This window comes from Megascapheus bottae, chromosome 25 (assembly GCF_031878675.1).
Source record: "Megascapheus bottae isolate mThoBot1 chromosome 25, mThoBot2.hap1, whole genome shotgun sequence".
Taxonomy (NCBI): domain Eukaryota; kingdom Metazoa; phylum Chordata; class Mammalia; order Rodentia; family Geomyidae; genus Megascapheus; species Megascapheus bottae.
Window position 1 is genome coordinate 10187244 of NC_143533.1, and position 23783 is coordinate 10211026.

Genomic DNA, 23783 nt, shown 5'->3' on the forward strand with positions numbered 1-23783 from the left:
GCACTGACACACACACACACACACACACACACACACACACACACACAGTGGAATACAAAGGCACAGACATTCTCCATCTCTGGTGCTGTTGTTCCAGACAGCAGCATTGGCTGGTTTTTGGTTCTTCCAGCAGCCACATCAGCTGTTCTCTCCACATCTCGTGGCCTTGTCCATCCCAAACTGGACCTCACTCAAGGAAAACCCAAGTTGTACACCAATGGGTACCTGAAGAATGTGGCGAAAGGTTCTTTGGATCTATAGTAGATCCATGACCATTGATTTAGGTATTTTTCTCACTTTTTTTGTGGGTTGTGAGGCTTGAACTCTGGGCCCGGGTGGTGTTTCTGAGCTCTTCAGCTCAAGACTAGTGCTCTACCACTTGAGCCACAGCACCACTTCCATTTTTCTCACTCTGCCACACTAAAACCCAAGTGTCTTATGCTATGGGCACCTGTTCAACAGTGATATTCGTTTTAAGTTGGTCTAGTTTTATTTCCAACTAAAATTCTGCTATCATGAATGTGTGCACATATATATATATACTCATTCATATTAAGCATTTACTGTGTGGCTCATGTCCAGATGTCTAAGTTACACACAGCTTAATTCCAAGACAGTACTGTTTGCATGGGTCATGGTGCAAGTGAGGCTTCCTAAAGTTTTGCAGGAACCAAAAAGCTCTGTTAAGACACTGATCTGATTTATGAGGACAAAAGATTAGGATTGTCTGTTCTTTCCACTGGCTCTATTCTATCTCATAGGAACGTTTGTTAGTGTAAAGCTTTCCTAGCAACTAGAAATATTTAGGCTCTATGTAAATTTTGAAAGCTATATGCATCATAGATGGCGTCCTATTCCAGCCTCGCAAGAAAATCGAAATTCCAATTCCTTTGCAGAAGAGGAATACGCCTCACTGAACATACTTTATGAATGAAGCAATGTGCTAAGTCAGCTGGAAAAATCAAGTCAGGAGCTTTGCCTTTGAGAAATTCAAGATGAGCCCTGATTTCTTGTAAGATCTAAAACAACAGCCCTAAGTGTTCTGTATCTACCTGCAAATCTGAGCATCTAGTCTTGAATATGCAGGGGTCTGGGGGGAGTGGGAGAGAGGCATTCCCTCACAGATCCAGGCATGGCTGGGTGAATATTCTCCCAGTCTGTCTCAGAAGGAAAAAATGCTAACCCTTCCATCACAAAATGCAGAAGTGGCAGGAGAGAGGGGGCTGAGGGGCCAGCTTTAAGTTAACTCTTGTGGGAACCTATAAATGCTGAGCCATGAGCGGTCTAATAAACAATACCATTCTCTGACTCCCAGAAAGCTGGAGTGGCTCTTAGCTTCACAGAGACCCAAGATTCAGTGGTAAATGTGAGTTAATGAAAATCCAAACTTTCTTGGACCTTGGAGTTAGGTAAAGGCTTAAACAAATTGTGGTTGTTTGCTGTTTACCTCCACGTCCTAAGATAAGAAAGTCACTCATCCTGAAATTGTTTGACTTGCCTGTATCTGTAACTTCAAAGAGATTGCTACCTTACCTCCCGGTTGATGATCAGTAAAGACACTGTTAATGGGATCTTGGACAGTCTGTTGCTGGCAAGAGGAACAGGTCCCCTGGTCCCCCCCAAACCAATTCTCCTTGCTCCTGGTTCCCAGGCAGTTTGCAACACTCGTGGGTTCTTCAAAGACAGTTCTTAAGTTGCCCCTCACAGGACCACTGGGCAAGTCTTTTTTTCTTTAAAAACTTCCCTCCAAATAGATGTTTTAGCACAGGACATTCTATTTCGTCTTGGGCCACAAATGCTTTCTTTGCCTAGCTTTAGATTGGGTGTTGAATCCGCACAAAATCATCATGTTTTTCACTCGCTCCCTCTAGTGGAGATCCTAGGAATTACTCCCCATCTCGCTGCACCTCCCCTTTTTAGACCCTGGAAGAACCATGGTGTCCTTGGATTTTACACATTTCCCACTGAGATTAAGTGGTGCAGTCCCCATGACAGAAATGGGAAGACTGCGGCATTGTCTTCATTTGTAGAGAAACTTGAAGTTTCTGAGACCTTAATATTTTATTTTATTTTTTACCAGACCTGGGCTTGAGTTCAGGTCCTGAACACTGTCCTTGGGCTTTCTCAAGGCTAATGCGCTACTTCAGCCACATCACCACTCCCTGCCTTTTTCTATGTATGTGGCACCAAGGAAGTGAACCCAGGTCTTCGTGCATGCTAGGCAAGCACTCTACCACTAGGCCAAACTTCCAGTCCTGGAGACCTTAATTTTCTAATTCTTTTTTTTTTTTTGTGGGGGGGGGGTCATGGAGGTTGAACTCTGGGCCTGGGCTCTGACCCTGTGCTCTTCAGCTCAAGGCTACTGCTCTAGCCCTTGAGCCACAGTCCCACTTCCCCTTTTCTAGTGATTAATTAGACATAAGAGTCTCTCAGTCTTTAGTGCCTAGACTGGCTTTGAACCTCGATCCTCAGATCTCAGCTTCCTGAGTAGGTAGGATTACAGGCGTGAGCCATCTCTCCTGGCTTTTTTCTAATTCTTTCTAACACCCTTTAGGAACTCTAACTGTATTATCTTGCCCTCATTTCTGCTACCTGTAAAATCCTGGATAATATTTAATATCAAAACAATTTTGCTATCAGAGTTACACACACACACACACACACTGTCAGCTGAGTGCCAGTGGTTCACACCTGTAATCCTAGCTACTCTGGTAGCTGAAATCTGAGGGTTTTGGTTTGAAGCCAATCCTGGGCAGGAGAGTCCTTGTGACTCTTATCTCCAGTTAATTACCAAAAAGCTGAGAGTGCAGCTGTGGCTCAAGTGGTAGAACACCCAGCCTCTGAGTTCAATCCCTAAGACTGGAAAAACAACAACAAAAACCCACTTAAACATTAACACTGTTATGTTATCTTCCCAGTTGTAATTATCACAGAGTAGGCCTCAAACTTGCACTTCACATGAGTGGGCATAAAGAAGTAGTTCCAAGCTAGGCATGGTGGCTTGAATCTGTTATTGTAGCTACTTGGGAGGCAGAGGTGAAGGAATTTTGGCTCCTGGTCAGTCTGGACATAAAAGTTTGAGAGACTTCATCTCAAACCAATGGCTGGGTGCCTCTGTCATCCTGAGCTACCTGAGTAGCACAATGGCCGGCCACTGGTAAATGAGGGCTTTTGTTTTCTCAATGGACTTGCCAGGTCACATCCACGGGGATGTGAGAGAGCTGTGTAAAGTCTTGGCTGCCCATAGGACCAGCCACCAGCTGTCCCCCAGCCCTCTCTCAGAGCTGGAGAAGAAGCCGCTGAATCTGGACTGGGTGACATTCCTGGAGCTGGCCTTACTTATCCCTGTCACCAAGCCAGCAAGGCAGATGGCACCAGGTTTTCAGTCCACTGAGCCCAGCCAGGCACCAATGCCTTCACATGGTGCCCAGCTTGGTGGACTAACTCCGGCTGGAGAAGTAGTCACACTGTGTGTTCACAGTACCCCTTACCCAGTGAGATAATGCAGCCTTTTGTGTGCTCTCTCTGTGTCTCTGTTTCTGTCTGTCTGTCTGTCTGTCTGTCTGTCTCTCTCTCTCTCTCTCTCTCTCTCTCTCTCTCTCTCTCTCTCTGTCTTTCTCTCTTTGTGCTAGTCCTGGGGTTTGAACTTAGGGCCTGAGCTTTTTTGCTCAAGGTTAACACTCTACCACTTGGAGCTACTGTGCCATTTCTGGTTTCCTGGTGGTTCATTGGAGATGAGTTCATGGAATTTCCTGCCTGGGCTGGCTTTGAATATTATCCTCAGATCTCAGCCTCTTGAGTAGCTAGGATTCCAGATGTGAATCACTGGTGCCTGGCTTGCTCCCTATCTCTATACCCAGGATGAAACAGAAACTTAGACCACAGTCCTCTTGCCCATGGACCTCCCTGAGTAGGGGAGTTGTGATTCAAAATCTAAATTCATGTGCGATGACAAAGCTATATTCCCTGTCCCTTCCTGCCAACCCAACTTGGGTAGATTTACTACCAGGCTCATTGGCCTTCAGTTGACAATGAAACTTGCTGGAATGTGGTCTGTGCCTACACTGTGGCTTTGAAGATGGGGGGAGGACAGTGCCTCAGGCTGAGAGCAAGAACAGAACTGGACCCAAACCCCCAAGGCTAAAGGTGCCTAGATCCAGGCAACAGAGGTGAGAGAAAGGTTGCCAGGAGAAACCTTTGCCTATCATAGTTTAATTTTATCTTCTAATTGGTCTGGTGTCACCTCACCATAGTTTTCCAGGGAATTCATCAAGATTCAACTTTCCTTAAAATACTAACTGCCTGTGTAAGAATTTGGAATGTTGGTTATTTTTATTAATCCTGATAAAAGTCAGTATTTCTCACCCCATCAGACTTAGGAACTGGACCACAGTCACCATGATAACAGGCCAGGGTGGGACAAAGGGAGTGAGAGTTCTCTCATTTTCCTTATTATTCCCAGTTTTCATCTTATTAGTAAACCAAGGCTGAGATGAAGCCAGCTTTCTTTCATTCCCAGCTCATTTATGCATCAAGTGCTCACATAGACAGTCCCAAGCCTGTGTGGGGTTAGACACTCATATCTGCCTTACAGATCAGAGAAACGGGCATGCACACAACAAGAGGCCTGCTGTGATCCCAGAGCTGGTTCCTGGCACTGCCTGGAGCCTGGCATTCTTTCTCTCGAGTCACATTGTCCTCCACCTGATCCTGCCTGAAACTGAGCAGGGTGACTTGAGTTCACACAGAGGTTAAGACTCCATGCCATGGCTGCAAAGACGACAATATAAAACTGATGCTATTGGGGATGGGTGTGGTGTTGCGTGCCTATAATCCCAGATTCTTAGGAGGCAGGGGTAGGTGATCAACTTGAGCTCCAATGTTGATCTGGGCAGAATTGTGAGACCCTATCTGAAAAACAAAACAAAACAACAACAACAAAAAAAACCCCTTAAAAACAAAACAAAACAAAAAACCCTAAAGGCTCAAGTGATAGAGTATTTGTCGTAGTACACATGAGGCCCTAAGATCAAGCTACATTATCATAAAAGAATTCTCTACATCAATGGGTCCATCTGAGTGTTAGCTGGAGGTCACCTAAAGGACATAGCTTGGTGCTTGACTTCCTTCTTCCTTCCCTTCTCCTCCTTTCTTTCCTTGGTCCAAGCAGATCTCATCATTATAAGAAGGAGCTATATAGTAGAACTCATGTTTTCCCTCTCCTTCATGGGGGAATTGGTTGGGATCAAAGCCCTGAGGTCTGAAGTTCCTTCAACCACATTTCAGCAGAAGCACTCTGTGACTGATCAGAGCCCAGAGTCCTGCAATGGCCCTGTGGGGCTTGGAAAGGTGGACACAGCCATGCCATGAACCTTTTTAGAGAGCCAGACTGTTACAGAACTGTTACTGTCTCTGATCAAGAAAGAAATAGCCACAGCGTCTAGAAAATCAGAAAATTCCCATCTCAGAGGGGACCTGTCATGAAAATTTCCCATTCCAAGTATTCGTAGCTATAAAAAGGGCTTTGAAGGCAGAATGCCTGGGTTGGGTTGAGAAATCAATTGCTTGTCACTTAAAACCTTTGTGACTTGGTGCCAGGAAAGAAGAGAATTTCTCTAAGTCTCAGATTGAACAGACACAAACCTAGCACTCCACCCAGAGGGTGTAAGAATGAAGTACTGTGCACAGCACATTTTACTTTTCCTCTCAGTCATATTTTGTGTACTATTTAAATTTGAATTTAAGAACTTAAACATACTGGAAAGAGATTTGATTACTTAACCCAACCTTCCTCCTTTTTTAAAATGGGGTCTTGAATTTTGCCTGGGCTGATCTGAACCTTGAGCCTCCTATTCATGCTTTCTGCATAGTTGGGATAACAAACATGTACCACCTCACCAGGCATTCTGGTTGAAACAGGATCTTGCAAGCTTTTTGCCCCAGGGCTAGTCTTGAACTTTGATCCTTCAGATCTCCACCTCAGGAGTGGCAGGGATTACAGGTATGATTAAAGAAATATATATATATATATATATATTTCAGTTGAGTAACACTATTTAAAGAATTCCTTCTTACCTTAAATGAAATTTTCTATACCTAAGCTTTCTACTAGAAATACTAGCCATCAGCAAGTACCACCAATGGCACCAGCTTGGAGAAAAAGAAGCCTGGCAAGAGGTGACACTTCCAAAGCTTTACAAAGTCACAGAATCTCATCTGACACTGTCTTTTGTCACTGTCTCGAGGAGAGGAATTGGGTTCTTTCAACCTGGCTTGGAAGTGACTGCTTATGTAATTACACAGTTATTCACACCATTGTTTGATCTGAGTTTATACACTCTAGGAACAGAAGCTATGGCTGGTACAATATCTGAAACCTAGAAGATGAATGAATGAATGAATGAATGGATGAAAGAGTGAATAAAAATATTTCCAGTTGTTTTTCTCCTTTGAGATGGGATTTTGCAAATATTCTGTTTAAGCTGACCTTGGAACCATGATTCTCCTGATCCCCTCTGGTTATATCAATCCTGTGAGTGATGCAGCAACAGGTTATCCCCTCTTCAAATGAGGAAACCAGGCACTAACGTGTGTTTCTGGGGAAGACATTTCTGTCCACACCTGACACCAACTCATGTTCTTTCCTTCCCTCTCTTTTGTACTGACTCACTGGGCTCCCTCTCCACAGCTCCAAAGGTGACATTTTCCTGGGCACTGTTCCCTGGAGCCTGGGTGTGTCATAGGGTGGCCAATTGCCACCCTTCATGTGCATCCTTGCTTATTGAGTAATGTGCTATATGCTGGTTCACGCAGCCCTGTCTATGATGGCAAAGCAAGTCCTTACGTGCTCATTCATACATGATTCAAGCAGGGAAAGGACTCCCAGAATTGGGAACTCAGGCTGTTAGGTGTGTGTGCGCACGTGCGTGCGTGCGTGCATGCGTGTGTGTGTGTGTGTGTGTGTGTGTGTGTGTGTGTGTAATTTGGTCCTGGGGCTGAGTGCTATCTCTTCATTTTATTGTTCAAGACTGGCACTCTACCACTTGAGCCATAGCTCCATGTCCATTTGTTTGTTCGTTTTTTGGGGGGTGCTTAGTTGGAGTTAAAAACCTTACTTGCTTTCCTGCCATGGCTGGCTTCAAACTGTGATCCTCAGATCTCAGTCTCCTGAGTAGCTAGGATGACACACTGCCACTCCTGGCTTTTTCTGTGTAAATAGTACCAAGGAATGGAGCCCAGAGTTTCATGCATAATAGGCAAGCACTCTACCGCTGCCCCCCCACACTCCCAGCCTCATTATTTTTTATTATTTTTTTGATGCTGGTCCTAGGGCTTAAACTCAGGGCTTGGGTGCTGTCCCTGAGCTTCTTTTATCTGTCTGTCTGTCTGTCTGTCTGTCTGTCTGCCTGCCTGCCTGCCAGTCATGGGATTTGAACACAGGACCTGGGCACTGTTCTTGGGCCTTCTCAAGGGTAGCACTCTTACCACTTGAGCCACAGCACCATTCTGGCTTTTTCTGTGTATGTGGTACCCAGGAATCAAACCCAGGGCTTCCTGAATGCTAGGAAAGCGCTCTACCAGTAGGGCAAGCTCCCGGCCCCCTGATGTTCTTTTTTAACTCAAGGATAGTGCTCTACCACTTGAGCCATAGCTCTACTTCCAGCTTTTTGTTGGTTAACTGGAGGTAAGAATCTCACCGGACTATCCTTCCCAGGCTAGCTTTTACTAGAAATCCTAGATCTCAATCTCTTGAGTAGTTAGGATTACAGATCATGAGCCACCAGGGCCTGGTCTCCATTTCATCTTCTAAACAGTGACTTGTCACCTCAGAACTCACCCAAGATTTTCTGATTTTTCTATTCCTGGGGATTGAACCGGGGCTTTACATATGTGGGGCAGGAGCTCTATCATGCGAGCCACACCACTGAATGCACCCCTAGGTTCTTTATCAAATGGAAATGGTCATCTTTAAGCAGGAAGTGCTGTGACAAGAATGCCATTGTAACAAGTTCCTTACTATTCACAAACAAATGCCCCTGCAGAAGGGTGGTTCCAGCTTCGGGTGGTTCTCCAGGTTCTCAAGGCGGGGCTCAACTGGCCGCTAAGTGCAGCTTGGAAGTCTGCTCAGGCTGCTGGCCGTGGAGACTGGAGCGGGGCGAGGGCTCGCCTGACTGCTGTGGTCAAGTGAAGAGGGCCTGGCAGCGCCGGGCTGCGGGCTCGAGGTGAGCACCCACCTGCTGCACGCGTCAGTAGGTGGCAGGGGGCGGAGTCACAGAGGGGAGCGAGTGTGGAGACCCACGAAGGACCCCACGGGTGGAACAGCCGGGTGGAGCAGAGGGGATGGACGGAGAGGCGGGAGCGCGCGCGGAGATTGGGAGGAGGGGACGAGTGAGCGGCGGCGGAGCGCACCCGCCCACGTGGATGCGGCAAAGTAATTCAAGTAATCCTGTCTTCCACCCCCATTCCGAGGGGACCCCTTCGCCCAGCTCCCCATGGATGACGGGGGTTCCCACGAGCGAGCCCACCCCTGGAGGGGCTGAGCGCGGCCGCTCACGTGCAGCGCGCCGGTGTCTTTCTACTCTCCGCGGCTCGAGCGTAGCCGGGACACAGGACTTAACTCGCGGAGGTTCCCAACTCAGTGCAGCCGCCGGGCGAACCTGGGCTCGCTCCGAATGGAAGCCCTGGCTGCCGCCTTCCCGGCAGTCCCGGCTCCTGCTGGCGGCGGCTCGATCCCAGGGCCAGCTGCTCCCTGGTGAACTCAGGAGAGCGCCTCTCCCGGGACCCGGGCGCCGGTGCTCGCGGAGGCTGGGCGTTCCCCTCCCCGCCCCCCGGCACGGTGACATCACGGGTTCGGGGGTGCGTCCGTGCATAAGAGCGGCGGGGAGGGAGCGCGGCGCGCACCGCCGCCCTGTGCGCCTCGCCCCGAGCTGCGCCTCGCCGGAGCCCCTCTCCCCGACCGTTCCTCGACGACGTTCCCGACCATGCCCCGCCGCCGCGCGCGCGCCGCTGCCCTCCTCCTCCTGCTGATCCTACAGGAGCAGCCCGCTAGCCCGGCCCCGTTGAACGGTAAGGTTCCCGCCGGCTTTCTGCACACCTGGGCTGAAGGATTCCCTTCCCGGGTCCCCGGACGCGTGGATGGAGGAAGGGGAGATCTCGGTTGGGGAGCGGGAGAGGCAGAGCGGCTGCAGGTTTCCAGGAAAGGACGCGCAGGTCCGCGGTGGCTGCACGGGGCGGGACGCCTGTCCTCTTTCTAGGGGTGCTGGGTTCGCACTTGGAGTTGATTTGTGTGTCTCTTTCTTGGGCTTGGGCACTCTTGGCCCTGGGGCTTGGGAAGTTGCTAACCCAGACTTCAAGTGTTGCACCCTAGCGCAGTAGAGAAGTGGTGCATACCAGAACAAATGATGCTCTGTGCCTGCTTTCCAGGGGGCAGACCAGATGGTGATTTGGGGTGAGGGGTGCTTGTTGGGGAACTAACCAGTAGCTGCTCCTGTCCTTGACAGCTTGTCAAGGGGACACTTGTGGGTGCTGCAGTTCTTGGAGCCGAGCTAAACTGGAACGTTTACAGAAAGACTACAGGGTGACTGTCATGGCTGCAGACTCCTGGCTCGGCCGGGGTGCTGGAAACCCGCCTGCTCTGTGGAGAAGCACAACAGTCCACCCCTGGTCTCTTAGAGGTCATTGTGGCCCTGGGTGTGGGAAAGGGCAAGGGAGCAGGTGTCAATGGCTATGGATTGCTATGTGCTATGTTCTTTTTTGTTATGTTTTTGTGCCAGTCTCAGGGATTGAACACAGGGCCTGGGGCTGCCTCAACTCTCCCCCCCCCCCAAGGCTAGCACTCTACCACTTGAGCCACAGCTCCACTTGTGGCTTTGTGGGCGTTTAATTGGAGATAAGAGTATCAGGGCTTTTCTGCCTGGGCTGGCTTAGAATTGTGATCCTCAGATCTCAGCCCTCTCAGTAGCTAGGATTACAGTTAGGAGCTACCAGTGCCAGGTTGCTTTGCTCTAAATTCTAAATCCTGGCACTACCTGCTGATGACCATGTGGTCAGGGAGAAATGGAAGGCAGGAGAGAGGGGTTACATAAAGTGGAAATGAATTTGGAAAAACAGTGGCATGTAATCCCTTCTCAGGAAAGTGGTGCTGAGACCACAGTTAATTAGAATCTCCCTTTTGGTCCTAAGCTGCCCAAGCCAAAAGACAGAAAGGTTGTTCATTCCCCTCTAGCCTGAAAGTTGTGGCTCCCCTCCCTGGGCCAACTGTTCCCCATCTCTTCTTCTCTGTCTCCTCCCTTTCCTTCCTCTTCCCTCTTCCTTGACCCTTTCCCTCCCCATTCTGTAAGATGAGTGGAGGAAGCTTACTGTAAGACACCTCCTCATTTTCACCTCACACTGAACAGCCAGCCCAGCTCCCCTCGACTCTATGAATACAGATGTTGTTCGTAATTTCTTGGCTTTTGGACAGCTGCAGGGGACAAGGTCAAAGCAAAACTCTGAGTGCTCAGAATGTCAGTATGAAGTGGAGTTTGGGGAGAGGAGGGCTCACTGAGCAAGGGGTCTGCCCTCTTTTTTGGACCTCCTGCAGCTGACACTAGCAAATGTCCAAGAACATCCTGGTGTGGAGAGAGGGAGGAGCATTGTCAGGTGAAGCCAGGGGTCTTCTACAGAAAACCATGGTACTCTTGGTTGCTTATGGCTGAGGGGCATTTCACTAAACTCTGGAACCTCCTTTGCCTCAACCTGTGTGGACAGCTCGGTAGACATTGCTTACTCATGGAAAGTTCTAGCACCCAGGGCATAAAGCAGGTAAGACCCTGAATCCCTGGCTTAGATCTTAGAAAATATTGTTTCCTCAGAATATTTTCTTTCCAGGTGCCAGTGGGTCTACAGCTTCCAACGGGTCTCTGAGTCTCTTAAGTCTAGAAAGATCAGATCACTTTTTAAAAAATTATTATTTTTGGAGAACCTAATTGTCATCTGTAAAGGACACCATGGAACCTTCCTGACCCCTGTGAGGTCAGTTTCATCCAGTTAGGATTCCTGCTAAAGGAGGAGAACTGGACCATTCTGGAATAAAGCAAACACTCTTCTGTATCTACAAGCACAAGCACACACACACACACACACACACACACACACACACACACACACACACACACACTTGGAGATGAAACAGGTAGACTGTAATTTCTACCAATGAACCTTATTGACCACCATCCTCCCCTTCATTTTACCTCTGCTCCTTCCCAGCCCTGGAGTCCTCCCCAGGATGCTATTTATACCCAAAGCACCAAGTCCTGAGGGCTAACCTGGTTTGCTCAGAGACAGGAAGACCAGGAAATACCTCCTCAGTCCACCTTGGCTTCCTGAGGCCTCACAGTCCCAGCTGGCTCCTCCATGTTTGTTCCTGAGGTTTGCAGAGCTTTAAGCATAGTCCCAGGGCAGCTCAGTGAGCTTCTGGTGGATAGCAGAAGGTGCGTCTATTCCAGTGGGGCTGAGGTTTGATTATTCAGTGTTTGATGCAACTTCCTGGTCAGGGCAAGACTGTTCAGAGCTAGCAGGAGTTTTTCTGGAGACCTCCAGGATCTTGGGGAGGGCGGTGAGGGGAGGAGGTGTGAGGGTGGCTCCCCACTGATTGGTAGGATTTGACATCCTGAGCCTGTCAGTGCTCTGCCTAGAGAAGCAGCCAGAATTAGGCTTCCTGGGTTTCTGAAAATCTGTGATTGGATTTTGGTTGTGAACCCATGGCAAAAAAGGCAGCAAAGGAATAAATATTCAGAAATGGACAGAGGTTTTATATGTCTTCTATAGAAATGCTTCTTTTCACTACTGCTTACTAAAAGGGCTAAAAATAAACTTGGAAATTGCATACAAGTTTGATTTCATTATGGTTCTGAATATCTTCATTCAATTGCCAATTTTGGGGATGTAGTCTTGGGATGATGATGATGATGATGATGATGATGATGATTTTAGCCAGTCCTGGGACTTGAACTCAGGGCCTGGTTTCTGTCCCTGAGCCTCTCTATTCATAAGGCTAGCACTCTACCACTTGAGCCACAACCCCACTTCTGGCTTTTTCTGTGTATGTGGTACTGAGGAATTGAACCCAGGGCTTCATGCATGCACTCTACCAGTAAGCCACATTCCCAGACTGTCTTGGGATTATTAACTTCTGTAGATTTGCTGCTTTGGGGTTGGGGTAGGGGGAAGAGAAGATATCCTTCTGAGAATTTGATTGGATTTTGTGTGCTTAAGCTGTGGGCATTAATCAGATACTCTAAGATGTCTTATCTGCCTGCTGCTTTAAAGAGTGAGAAGGGTTCAAAAATTCTTGATTTGGGAATATGTTATTTGTGAGGCATGTGATCTCAGAGAGGTTACTTCATGTCAGAGGTGAGGAAATGTAGATAACGTGAAAGAAAGCTAAATTCTCTTCCAGAATGGGATATTAATAAAACAATGCATAAACTCAGAAAAACCAAGTAAAATTGACATAAGCATGTTTTCTAAAGGTATGGAGAAAATACTGAGTCATTTTAAAAGAGTTCATTTACTCCTAGGTAAGTGGCCAAGGACTATTAGGGAATAGTTCTTAAAAAGCTTTGTAGAGGGCCGGGAGTTTGGCCTAGTGGTAGAGTGCTTGCCTAGCATGCACGAAGACCCAGGTTCGATTCCTTGGTACCACATACATAGAAAAAAGCTAGAAGTGGTGCTGAAGCTCAAGTGGTAGAGCTCTAGCCTTGAGAAAGTCCAAGGACAGTGCTCAGGTCCTGAGCTCAAGCCCAGGACTGGCAAAAAACAAAAAACAAAAAACAAAAAAACAAAAACAAAAACCTGGATTTTGGTTACATGTTCTGTGTAAATGCCCCACCATCCCTTCAGCCCCCCAGTAAAGCCTGTTCCACACACGACAAAAAAAAAAAAAAGCTTTGTAGAACTGGAGGTATGGCCCAAGAGGCAGAGGTATGGTTCAAGCAGTGAGGGGTGGGGGTTAAGCAGTAGGACGTATGGCTCATATGGTAGAGCTCTGGTTTAGGTAGCTTGAGGCCCAGAGTTCAAATCCCGGTAGAGCCAAAACAACAACAAAAAGCTTTGTGCAATGTTCTTTGATAAAAATTATCAATTAAATTTGAAAATTAAATGCAAACTTAATTAGAAACATGAGGCAAAGAAATTTGAACAAAGTGAATAAAGATTAAACCAATTTAAAAGAAAAAAAAACTCGGCCGGGAGTTTGGCCTAGTGGTAGAGTGCTTGCCTAGCATGCATGAAGACCCGGGTTTGATTCCTCGGTACCACATACATAGAAAAAAGCCGGAAGTGGTGCTGAGGCTCAAGTGGTAGAGCTCTAGCCTTGAGAAAATCCAAGGACAGTGCTCAGGCCCTGAGCTCAAGCCCAGGACTGGCCAAAAAAAAAAAAAAAAAGAAAAGAAAGAAAAAAAAAACTCCACACTGATTGGCTTAAGTAGAAAAGTGACAGGTTGCTGGTCAGTGAGTTTTTTTTGTTTTTTGTTTTTTTTCTGCTAATGGGTTTCCCAGTGACCTCTTTCACTTGTGCCTGCCAATCACAGAGAGATAGATATTAAGGGAAGTATGTCTCCTGAGACAGGGGGACACTCCTCAGCTCCAAGTCTCATTCTCCACCCAGAGGTGGGCTAGCAGGTGACAAGAGGATAGTCCTATGATATCTTCAAACATTTTTGATGCTAATCAAAGACCCAAAGACCCATGGACATGTGAGAGGAATGGGATAGGAGGGGGGAGGGAGTGTGTGACTTCTATTAGATGAGTGTAAAAAGGCAAGAGGCAGGAAGTGGTGCTGTGGCTCAAATGGTACAGTGCTAGCCTTGAGCTGAAGAGCTCAGGGACAGCACCCAGGCCCAGAGTTCAAGCCCCATGACAAAACAAAACAAAAAACTGTGTTTGGGGCCAGGAGTTTGGCCTAGTGGTTAAAGTGCTTGCCTAGCATGCATGAAGACCCAGGTTCGATTCCTCAGTACCACATACATAGAAAAAAGCCGGAAGTGGTGCTGAGGCTCAAGTGGTCGAGCTCTAGCCTTGAGAAAGCCCAAGGACAGTGCTCAGGCCCTGAGCTCAAGCCCAGGACTGGCAAAAAAAAAAAAAAAAAAAAAAAAAAAAAAAAACTGTGTTTGCCGAAGGTCAGCATTTGTTTGATCAAGGACCAGGGGAGGGAGAGTTAAGCATGCAAAGGGGGGCAAGGGGGAAGGGAACAGATCTGTGGGCTGCTTTAAGATTTGGAGCCATGTAAAATGATCACCTATCAAGATGGTCTCTAAGAAGTCCACATGAGCTCCCATGGCTCTGAATCAGACTCAGAAGTTTTAAGTACTGGGTTCTTTTCTACCTTAGCCATTCTCAGATACAACTTGCAACATCTTTCCAAAGTCCTTCAGCTGGATTATACTAATTTGCATCCTTTTTTTTTTATTCAGGATCCAAGTGGACTTACATTGGTAAGTAGAGCTTTTGAATCTATTTTTTAGGAGACAGCAGTATTTAATGGGAAAGCCAGCAATTTTGTGCTCCATGGAGGCAGAAAAGCTGGCCTGGTTGTGGAAAGAGGGGGCCAAGGTCTTTCTATGGCGTGTTCCCACCTGAAAGTGGCATTCTATGTGTCCCTGGCTGACAAGGCTGCTGGGGGTGGGGGGGGATAGGGGGAGCCGGGGAGGGGGCACTTGAAGTAGAACCCCAGGGTTCAGGCTTTCAAATTCCTGCAAGGATTTCTACCACCTCCAGAAACATCCCGGCTGCAGGGAGAGCCTTTTCCTCTCCCAGGTCAGTTACTCTACAACAAACCACACAAAAAGGGCAAGTGATGGTCAGCCCTGTGTCCTACAGAGGAGGGAGGGAGAGAGGGAGGGAGGGAGGGAGGGAGAGGAAGGTGTTTGGCGGGGGACTGGGTCAAGTACAAGATATAGAACTCTTAAGTTGGTTCATTTGCACAGATGCAATGAATTGGCACTGTTGCCACTGACTGGTGAAGGAACTCGAAGCCAGGTACCTGGAGCAGTCATAGCACAAGACTATTTTGGAACATGGGAGGGTGAGCATGAGCTTTATGGCTTCCGCTGTATTTGGAGACAGCAGAGGTATGCTGCCAGAGGGAATCTGAGAAACCCCAGTGGCTAGGTGGGTGAGTGGAAGCATGGTCTAGGAGAAGATTTGATCTTGACCTTGACCTTGGAATGTTTGCAAGGGAGAGTCACAGAATAGACCAACCAGCTACCTCCAATCATGGTTCCATGTACTTCTGGGCAAGGTACATCGCTGAGTGGATGGGTAATTAGAAGGGCAGGTTCTGGTTGAATTGGGGGTTAGTAACATGTACAATTCAAAGCAAAATATAAAGTCTAACAGTCACAGATAATAACAAATGATTCCATGCTCTGATAGCTCAGAAGAGAGGAGAGTGCTTGGGCTGGACAGTTAAGGAAGTCTTCCTGGAGGAAGCAGACTTTCTTGGGCCTTGAGGATACAGCAAGGGGGAAGAAGCACTGCTGGTGGAAGTGCTAATGGCATCACATGGGCAGAGCAAAGTGGGATTTGAAGGAAGCACATGAGAAAGGATTGGGGGTGGGGATAGGAGGACAGGAGGGAGGGAGGAAATTCTTTGACCTTGGTGGATACCCCAGTGGGTTCACCTGCTCACTGTATACAGGGAGGGCAAGAGAGATGGGGAGGCAGGAAGAATAGGCATGGCTGGGCTGCCGAGCCCTGGGGCAGGCTGTGAGTATGGACTGGCCTGGGATAAGTGGAGAGAGAATGATCCTCAGGGGGATGCCTAAGCCCTTGGGGCCTCACTGTCCCCCTACCTATAATGCGGGGGTGTCTACTTGGGAGGCCTGGGTCACTGAATCAGGATCAATACTTCCATAAAATGCAGAGTAGTTTTTTTCTGGGTTTCATTCTGACTTGGGAAGGGCAGGAGCCTGAAAAACCTGTATTTTCAATGTATTTCCCAAACAAGCTACGCTGGGGGAAAGTGAGAGGGAGGGGGAAACCTGGGCCTCAAGATGATAGGCAAGTGCTCTACCTCTGGATATACCCTCAGGCCCCAAGAGATTCTTTGGAACACTGTTAAAAGTGCACTGATTGCATAGCTTGCAAGAACTTTCCAGCCTGAGTCAGGGAACCTGTCCCTCCTCTCCTCTCAGCTTTTTAGGCCTAGTGGAAGCAGGATCTCTGCATAACTCCCCAGCCTCTTAGTCTCAGCCCCCCAGGCCAAATGAGGCCATCAGAGGGCCCAGAGACATGGTGAGGAGTGGGGGAGGCCTTGCTGAACCTGATGCCATACAGCCCAGGGTTGCCAATCCAGCACATTTCTTCCTCACCCCCAGCCCTCTGCCCTCTGCCCTGCCTGGGATGGAGGGTGGGGAAGGGAGGATGGGAGGCACTTTGCTGAAGATGCAGAGGGCAGAGTCTAAGGATGTATGATGCATGGACAGGCCTAGAGTCAGTCAGTCCTTGGCAGGGATGAGTGGGGGAGGACAGATGGAAGCTAGCTCAGGATGTAACAGGTCCAGGCTGGCAGCTGGCACCTGGACTCAGGCCCTGCAGAGGTGCTAGGTATGTGGATTCCTAGCAGTAAAAGGCTACATAGATGGGACAGGGCCAACCAGGTGCTGGTTTTCCCAGGGCCAGCTCTCAGCCTCTCTGCACGTAGACACTGCTGAGTCATTGGGTGCTAGGTCTCCCGCTGTCTGGAGCACATGGCACAATTTCTAGAAGTATGTGGAAAGTCAATTCTATACCCCTTTCCCCCCAGCATTGAGTCACTCTCTGACCTCATAGGTGGCAGCCCCTGCCCCAACTGCCTCCCAGGGTGTGGAAGCAGCTGCTGCATATTGCTAGGTTTGGAATTTCTGAGGTTCCAGCACAAGAGAGGAAGGATGATAAGGCCTGGAGCAAACCCCTGACCCCCAAAGCCACTGCCCAGTCACCCCTGCTAGACCCTGCCAGGGTGACTGACTGCATCAGCCTGTCGTATGAGCCGACCTTAGATTCCAGCTGTGTTGCTGAAAGTCAGAGGGGTGGGTGCCCTGGGTAGGGTGGTTGGAAGGTGGCATGAATGCCAGCTGGTCATGGTCAGGTCCTTAACACGAGTGATGTATTCAGTTTTGTTATCATTTTTAAAAATTGGTCATGGGCCTTGAACTCTGGGCTTAGGCACTTTCCCTGAGCTTTTCAGCTCAACTCTAGTTCTCTACTACTTAAGCCACAGTACCACTCCTGGTTTTCTAGTGGTTAATTGGAGATAAGCGTCTCACAGACTTTTGTGCCCAGGCTGGCTTTGAACTTCAATCCTCAGATCTCAGCCTCCTAAGTAGCCAGAATTACAGGTGTGAGCCATCGGTGCCTGGCTTGTTAGCATTTTTGTTTTGTTTGAGATAGGGTCTTGTGATGTAGCCCAGTCTGGTCTTGAACTCATGATCCTCCTGCTTCAGCCTCCTGAGTAAGCACTGGGATTGTAGGCATGCAGTCCCCCACACAGCTAAACTGTTGCCTTATGATACATGCACTTGTTTGTATGTATATGAAGGTCTGATAAGAGATACCAAGAAGAATGACTAAATAACTAAGGACCCAGGGCAGAGAGCAGGTGTAGTGCTTGTGGCCCGACGGTACCAGGCACTGGTTTGATGGTTTGGATGGGAGCTAGTTCTGAAACAGACGAAAACCACTGCTTGTTAGCAATCAGGGACAAGTAGGGCAAACCTTAAAGATGATATGCTAGCAGGGGAATGTGGAGGCTCACAGCAGGTCCTACCTCTCCCCCGAGTTGCCCCACAGAGCATGTTCCAGCCCAGCACTTCCATCTGGATGCAGGATACTCAGGCAAGGTGGTGCTGCAGGCTGCAGTAGCTCTCAAGTGGCAGCTTCTTAGAGGCTGGACAGCCCCAGTTCTGGCAGGACTGGGTACAAGGCAGACATCACCTGTGCTCCTCATACTACTGTCCTTTCTCCACTCCTTGGTTCATCTGAGATGACAGATTGTCCATCGAAAGGCTTCCCATCGGAAATCAGGATGGAATCCTCCATCTTGGCAAAGCTGATGCTTGCTCAGGTCCTGCAGGCATTGCCTCTACCTGCCTTCTGTCCTGGCCTGTGCCTGCTGCGAGAAGTTGCTACCTTGTGTTGGGGTACTCTGCACTCTTTCCTCAAACTCTTTAAGAATAGAGGCCAGAAGTACAATGTATTTCCTATTCTTTCTTTCTTCTTCTCCCCTTTCCCCCCTCCCATCCAGTGCTGGGTGAACTCAAGTGCCTCACACATTCGTTTCATTTACTTGCTCATGACTATCCGTCTACCACATGAGCTAGGCCTCCAGCCAAGCTTTTTGCTGATCAGTTGGGGTAGAGTCTTGTGGACTTTTCTGCTAGGGCTGGCTCTAAACCGTGATTCTCTGGATCTCAGATTCCTAAGTAGCTAGGATTATAGACATGAGCTACCAGCACCCTGTACTTCCTGTTGCTTCACAGTGTTAGAAGCCCCATAGGATCTTACACATGGAGTCTCTGAATAAATAGCCAAAGGGAGTATGAAAACAGCAGTTAGGAAATGTGTGTGATTAAAAGACAGGCTTAATTAAGGAGGACTCTAGTCTTTCTCAATTGTGGAGCGGCTTATGTAACTCAAAAACCCTTCACCCTCTCTCCCCCACTGCAGCTGCCACCCTGAGGATGAATAAGAGACCCAAAACACGCAGGAAAACTGGAAAAGGCTTGTCACGGTTTCATCCCAAAGCTTTAGGGATTTCCCTTGAGGCTAGCAATCTGCCCTCCCTCATTTATTCAATCTGGGCTACAGTTCCAGTTACTTCTAATTAAAGTTGTGATATCCGGGGTCGACTTGGATGTGGTGTAGTTGTCCCACTTTGAATTATTCTCATCTTTCCTGAGTTGCAGAACTGGGGTTGGGGGTGCCATAGAAAGATCTTGGCCTGCAGCTGTCTAAGCACCTGCATGTTAGTGACCACAGCCTGCCTGAGTAGCTAAGTAAAAGGCCAGGGTACAGGAGGCATGGGAGGGAATGTGGTGTGGCAGAAAAGTAGGAGAAAGAAGTTGGATATATCAAGGTTCTAGAACCAGGCAGACCTCCGTGGGACTATCAACAGGGCCACTTTCTGGTTGGCTACTCTTTGGGATGTAGTTTGGCTTCTCAGTGCCTCTGTTTCCTCAGCTACAAAAAATGGAAACCATAGCATGCGCCCCAGTGTTTCTCAAAGTGTGGTCCCTGGGACTTCCTATGTGGTTGTCAGTACTGCAGTTTCTTGGCCCCATCCCAGGTCTACCTACAAGCAGAAGATCTACAAGTGGACCCAGCCAGCCTAGCTAGCAAGCCTTTTCCTGATAACATGTGAGAAGTTTGAGAAGCTCCCTTGACTTCATAGGTCTATGATGGGTGCGGGGAATTAAATAAGTAATCCACAAAAAGACATGGGCACAAACATAGTAGCAATGTTCCCTGCCTCCACCATACAGGGCTGTGGTACAGACCAGATTAGTAGCTAAGAAGGGGCGAACACTTCGTACAGTAAACTAGAATACTCAAAGCTCCAGTCCTGGGGCTTGAACCCAGGGTGTAGGTGGTGCTGTTCCTGAGCTTCTGCTGCTGCTTTTTCTTCCTCCTCTCCTTCCTCTTCTTCTCCCTTCCTCCCTCCCCTCCTCCTCCTCCTTTTTCTCCTCCTCCTCCTTTCTTGTCGGCTGGTCCTGGGCCTTGAACTCAGGGCGTGGGTTATGTCCTGAGCCTCTCTATGCCCAAGGCTAGAGTTTTATCACTTGAGGCACCGAGTCATTCTGGCTTTTTCTGTTTATGTAATACTGAGGAATTGAATCCAGGGCTTTGTGCATGTTAGGCAAGTACTCTACCACTAAGCCACATTCCCAGCCCATTGAGCTTCTTTTTATCAAGTTTAGTGCTCTACCACTTGAGCCACAGTTGCCACTTTGGGTTTTCCCCCCAAACCTAGGCAGTTTATAAAAGTCTTATAGACTTTCCTACCAGGCTGGCTTTGTTGCCACCATCCTCAGATCTCAATCTCTGAGTGGCTAAGGTTAGAAGCATGAACCGCTGGTACTTAGCATGAGCTGTGAATTTTTAGGTAGGACCTGCTTTTTCTACATTCTGATGAAGCAAAGGGCATTTCCTTTGAGGAGATAAAGGAACAAGCACTAAGCTCTGCCCCAAGAACTTCGTGGCTGCAATGTTCTTTCTGGCTTGGTCCTTTACTCCAGTGTGACGTGAGCTCTAATCTTTCTGTTATCATCCTGGCATCTGGGATCTCATTTCATAACTTCAGTCACCTCAACCATGCACCCCATCTCCCAGAAATCAGGGCATCCTGTCCAGGCTACTGGAGCTGAGCCTTGGGTTAAAATTCAGGAAGGGAAGGCTGAATTTGGGAATAAACTCTGGGCTGGGAAGTTAAGGCTCTGAACTGCCTATCCCTATGCTGGGTCTTTACTGCATGCGGGGGGGGGGGGGAAGAGAGAGAGAGAGAGAGAGAGAGAGAGAGAGTGTGTGTGTGTGTATGGAGTGGTTTCCTGTGAACTTAACCAAAAAAGATCTTTTAAGGCAAAGGGTTGAATTCAAAGCAGGAGCAAGGCAGCTCTGTCAGATACCAGAACAGCTGGGTTTTTTAAGTGTGCTAGTTACTTGTCACTGTGATAAAATATCTAAGAAAGATAAAAGGAGCTAAGCGGGGTGGCTTATGCCTGTAATCCTAGCTACTCAAGAGGCTGAGATCTGAGGGTCTTGGTTCTAAGGCAGCCCGGGTGCTAAAAAGTCCCTGAGACTCTTATCTCCAATTAATCACCAGAAAATGGGAAGTGGCCGTGTGACTCAAGGGGTAGGGTTGGTAACCTTGAGCTAAAGAGCTCAGGAACAGTGCCCAGACAGAGTTCAAGTCCCACGACACACACACACACACACACACACGCACGCGTGCACGTGCAAAGGGCCAGGAGTTTGGCCTAGTGGCAGGAGCTTGGCCTAGTAGTAGAGTGTCTGCCTAGCACGTACAAAGACCTGGGTTTGATTCTATACATAAAAAAAGTCGGAAGTGGTGCTGTGGCTCAAGTGGCAGAGCTCTAACCTTCAGAAAGCCCAACGACAGTGCTCAGGCCCAGGACTGGCCAAAAAAAAACCCAACAGGAGCAAAGATGTGTTTGGATTCATGGGTTCTGAGAGATTTCAGTTCTTGGCTGGCTCTGTTACTCTGGGCCTGAGTTGAGGCAGAACATCATGGCAGAGAAGATGTGATGGAACAGAAGCTGCTCACCTCATGGCAGCCAGGAAGCAGAGAGGCTGGAAGAAGACAGCTTTCACAGATCCACCATGTGACCTACTTCTTTCAATTAGCCCTGCCTCCTGGAAGCCCATTCAGCTATGTCTTTAGTAATGGTGAATCTATGGATGGAGTCAGTGCCCTCTAGCCAGTCACCAGTCAATAGTGTCACCAGCTAGGGGCCAAGCTGCTAGTATATGAACATTTCTGCAGGCCATTTCCTACCCAAACCACAACCATGAAAAAGACAGTGGATCAGAGATGTTATCAGTGGAACCCTCAACTCTCTTTCCTGGTGGGCTGCTGTCTTTCTCTGCAAGGCATTTCTGAAGTGTGGGTACAGGTAGTACTGTGGAGCTTGGGAGCCCTGGTCAACAGCCTTTTCCAGAGGCCACTCCATGGGAGGAGAAGGGAAGGAAGAAAGAGAATATGCCATGGCGAAAGACTCTTGGAGCCAGGTACCAGTGGTTCACGCATGTAATCCTAGCTACTCATGAGGCTGAGATCTGAGGATCAAGGTTCAAAGCCAGCTCGGGCATGGAAGTCTGTAAAACTCTTGTGTCCAATTCACCATCAAAAGGCAAGAAGTAGAGATGTAACTCAAGTGGTAGAGTGTCAGCTTTGAGAACAAAAGCTGAGGAATAGTACCTAAGCCCCAGAATGCGCACTTACACACACACACACACACACACACACCCGACTGTTGGATTGGTTCCCACATTTTAGCATCTTTGAATAGATAGACCTTGAGATAAATCTGAAAGTCAATGGTATATAGGACCAATAAAATATACAAAGCAATTAATATGAACCCATTAGTAAGAACAGAGACAAAAATAATAGCTTATGTACACCACCCCTTCAGATATGACAAGAAATCAGTAGGTGTGGAACTACAGCTTTCCCCAACTTTCAGTTGATTCACAACTCACACACACAGTATTGGGTTGGGTGGAGTTACTTTCACAAGTTCTTATGACCAAGTAACAGAAGTGCTATTTTTGTTGTTGGTAGTGGTGGTGGGGCTTGAACTCAGGGCCTGAGTACTGTCCCCGATATCTTCAGCTTGAGGCTAGCACTCTACCACTGTGAGCACAGTGGAAGTGCTATTCTTTCAGTTTACAAAAGTATCCCTTTAAAGACCAAGCATTCTGTTTACCAGCCAAGCATCCAACTTATGCCAACGAGGAAGGAACAAATACCAGCTGCCACCTCCTTGAGTCTATAAAAGTTGACTCAGAACAGGCATAATTCTAAATAATACGGTTCATTTAGCTCATCTTTTGGTACCTTCAAGGATTTTTATAATCCCTTGCATGTGATTAGATCAGCTACCAGATATCTGGGGGAAATAGGAGAGTCCTTGTAAGGATACGTGCAGATTCAGAGCAAGAGAACCTGCTCCCCCTCCTTCCAGGACACAGGGGTTAACAAAGGCACCTTGGTCAGGATGAGAGTGAGATTTACTTACCACCCTCTATGGCAAGTGAGGCCTGGCACTCTTGCAGGGCAGCACCTCCTTGGGCCTCAGTCTTCTGGGATCTGCATCACAAGTGGACAAATAAGAAAAGGTGATGGTCAGGGTTGTGGGACACACATGTTTTGTACGGGGCAAGCAATTGTTGCCCTTTTGGCTGCCAGGAAGCTCAAAGGCAAACTAAGTAGTACCAACTTGAATGCATGTGTATTTTTTAAAACAATTAAATAATTTAAATGTTCCCATTTATTTATTTTGCCAGTCCTGGCTTGAACTCAGGGCCTGAGCACTGTCCTTGGGCTTTCTCAAGGCTAGATGTCTACCACTTGAACCACAGCACCACTTCTGGCTTTTTCTGTGTGTGGTTCCGAGGAATCGGGTCTTTGTGCATGCTAGACAAGCACTCTACCCCTAGGCCAAAGTCCTGGCCCCAAAAGTTTCTATTTATTAACCAAAGGAATTTGTAAAAATCAACCAAAAATTTCATTTCACCTGAGACAGTTGGTTCACAACCATCCACAAATATCTGTTGAGTAAATACTAAGGGCTTGACATAAGACTAAAGCACAGTCTGCCTTATGAATCTGGGAATCTGGGGAAGATGCTTATAAGACAGAGGAGGGCCCCTGCCCCCTAGTGTTTTGAGGAAAATGTTAAAGGAGGTTCCTGGAAGAGGTGGTATTCTGGGTTAAGAAAGAGCTAGCCAGGCAAAGGGCAGGGCGTTTGGGATGAATGGACAACCTGCTATATCACTGCTATCCAAACCCCACCCCAGTTACAGAGGTGGCCAGGAAAGCTCAGCATCGAATGGCCCAAACAGAACTTGAGCTGAGCAGCCGGCAGTGCTCGCCCCACACCCGCATGTACCCCTCATGCCACACATCACACCATGTCGGAAATGGCAGGGAGTTTCACAAAGGAAAATAATGCAAGTTTGTCAGAGACAAATTCTGCCAAATTCACTTGCTTTCCTTCAGGATTAAAGGCTTGGCAGTTACA

At 48.0% G+C, this 23783-nt stretch overlaps 1 protein-coding gene and 1 long non-coding RNA gene across 5 annotated transcripts in view; one reads left to right on the forward strand and one right to left on the reverse strand.

Moving 5' to 3' along the window:
* LOC150046375 (uncharacterized) overlaps positions 1-23783 on the reverse strand; it is an 84691-nt gene that overhangs the window by 18327 nt on the left and 42581 nt on the right. Inside the window, exon 3 of the long non-coding RNA XR_016539666.1 lies at positions 22779-22849. This is a non-coding gene — a long non-coding RNA (uncharacterized LOC150046375). The remainder of the gene's footprint in view (positions 1-22778; positions 22850-23783) is intronic.
* Ca12 (carbonic anhydrase 12) overlaps positions 8873-23783 on the forward strand; it is a 59004-nt gene continuing 44093 nt past the window's right edge. For all 4 annotated transcript variants that reach the window (XM_090358233.1, XM_090358231.1, XM_090358232.1 and 1 more), the window contains exons 1-2: positions 8873-9066; positions 14454-14474. In XM_090358233.1, coding sequence (XP_090214359.1) covers positions 8982-9066; positions 14454-14474 — 106 coding nt within the window. In that variant the 5' untranslated portion in view covers positions 8873-8981. The remainder of the gene's footprint in view (positions 9067-14453; positions 14475-23783) is intronic.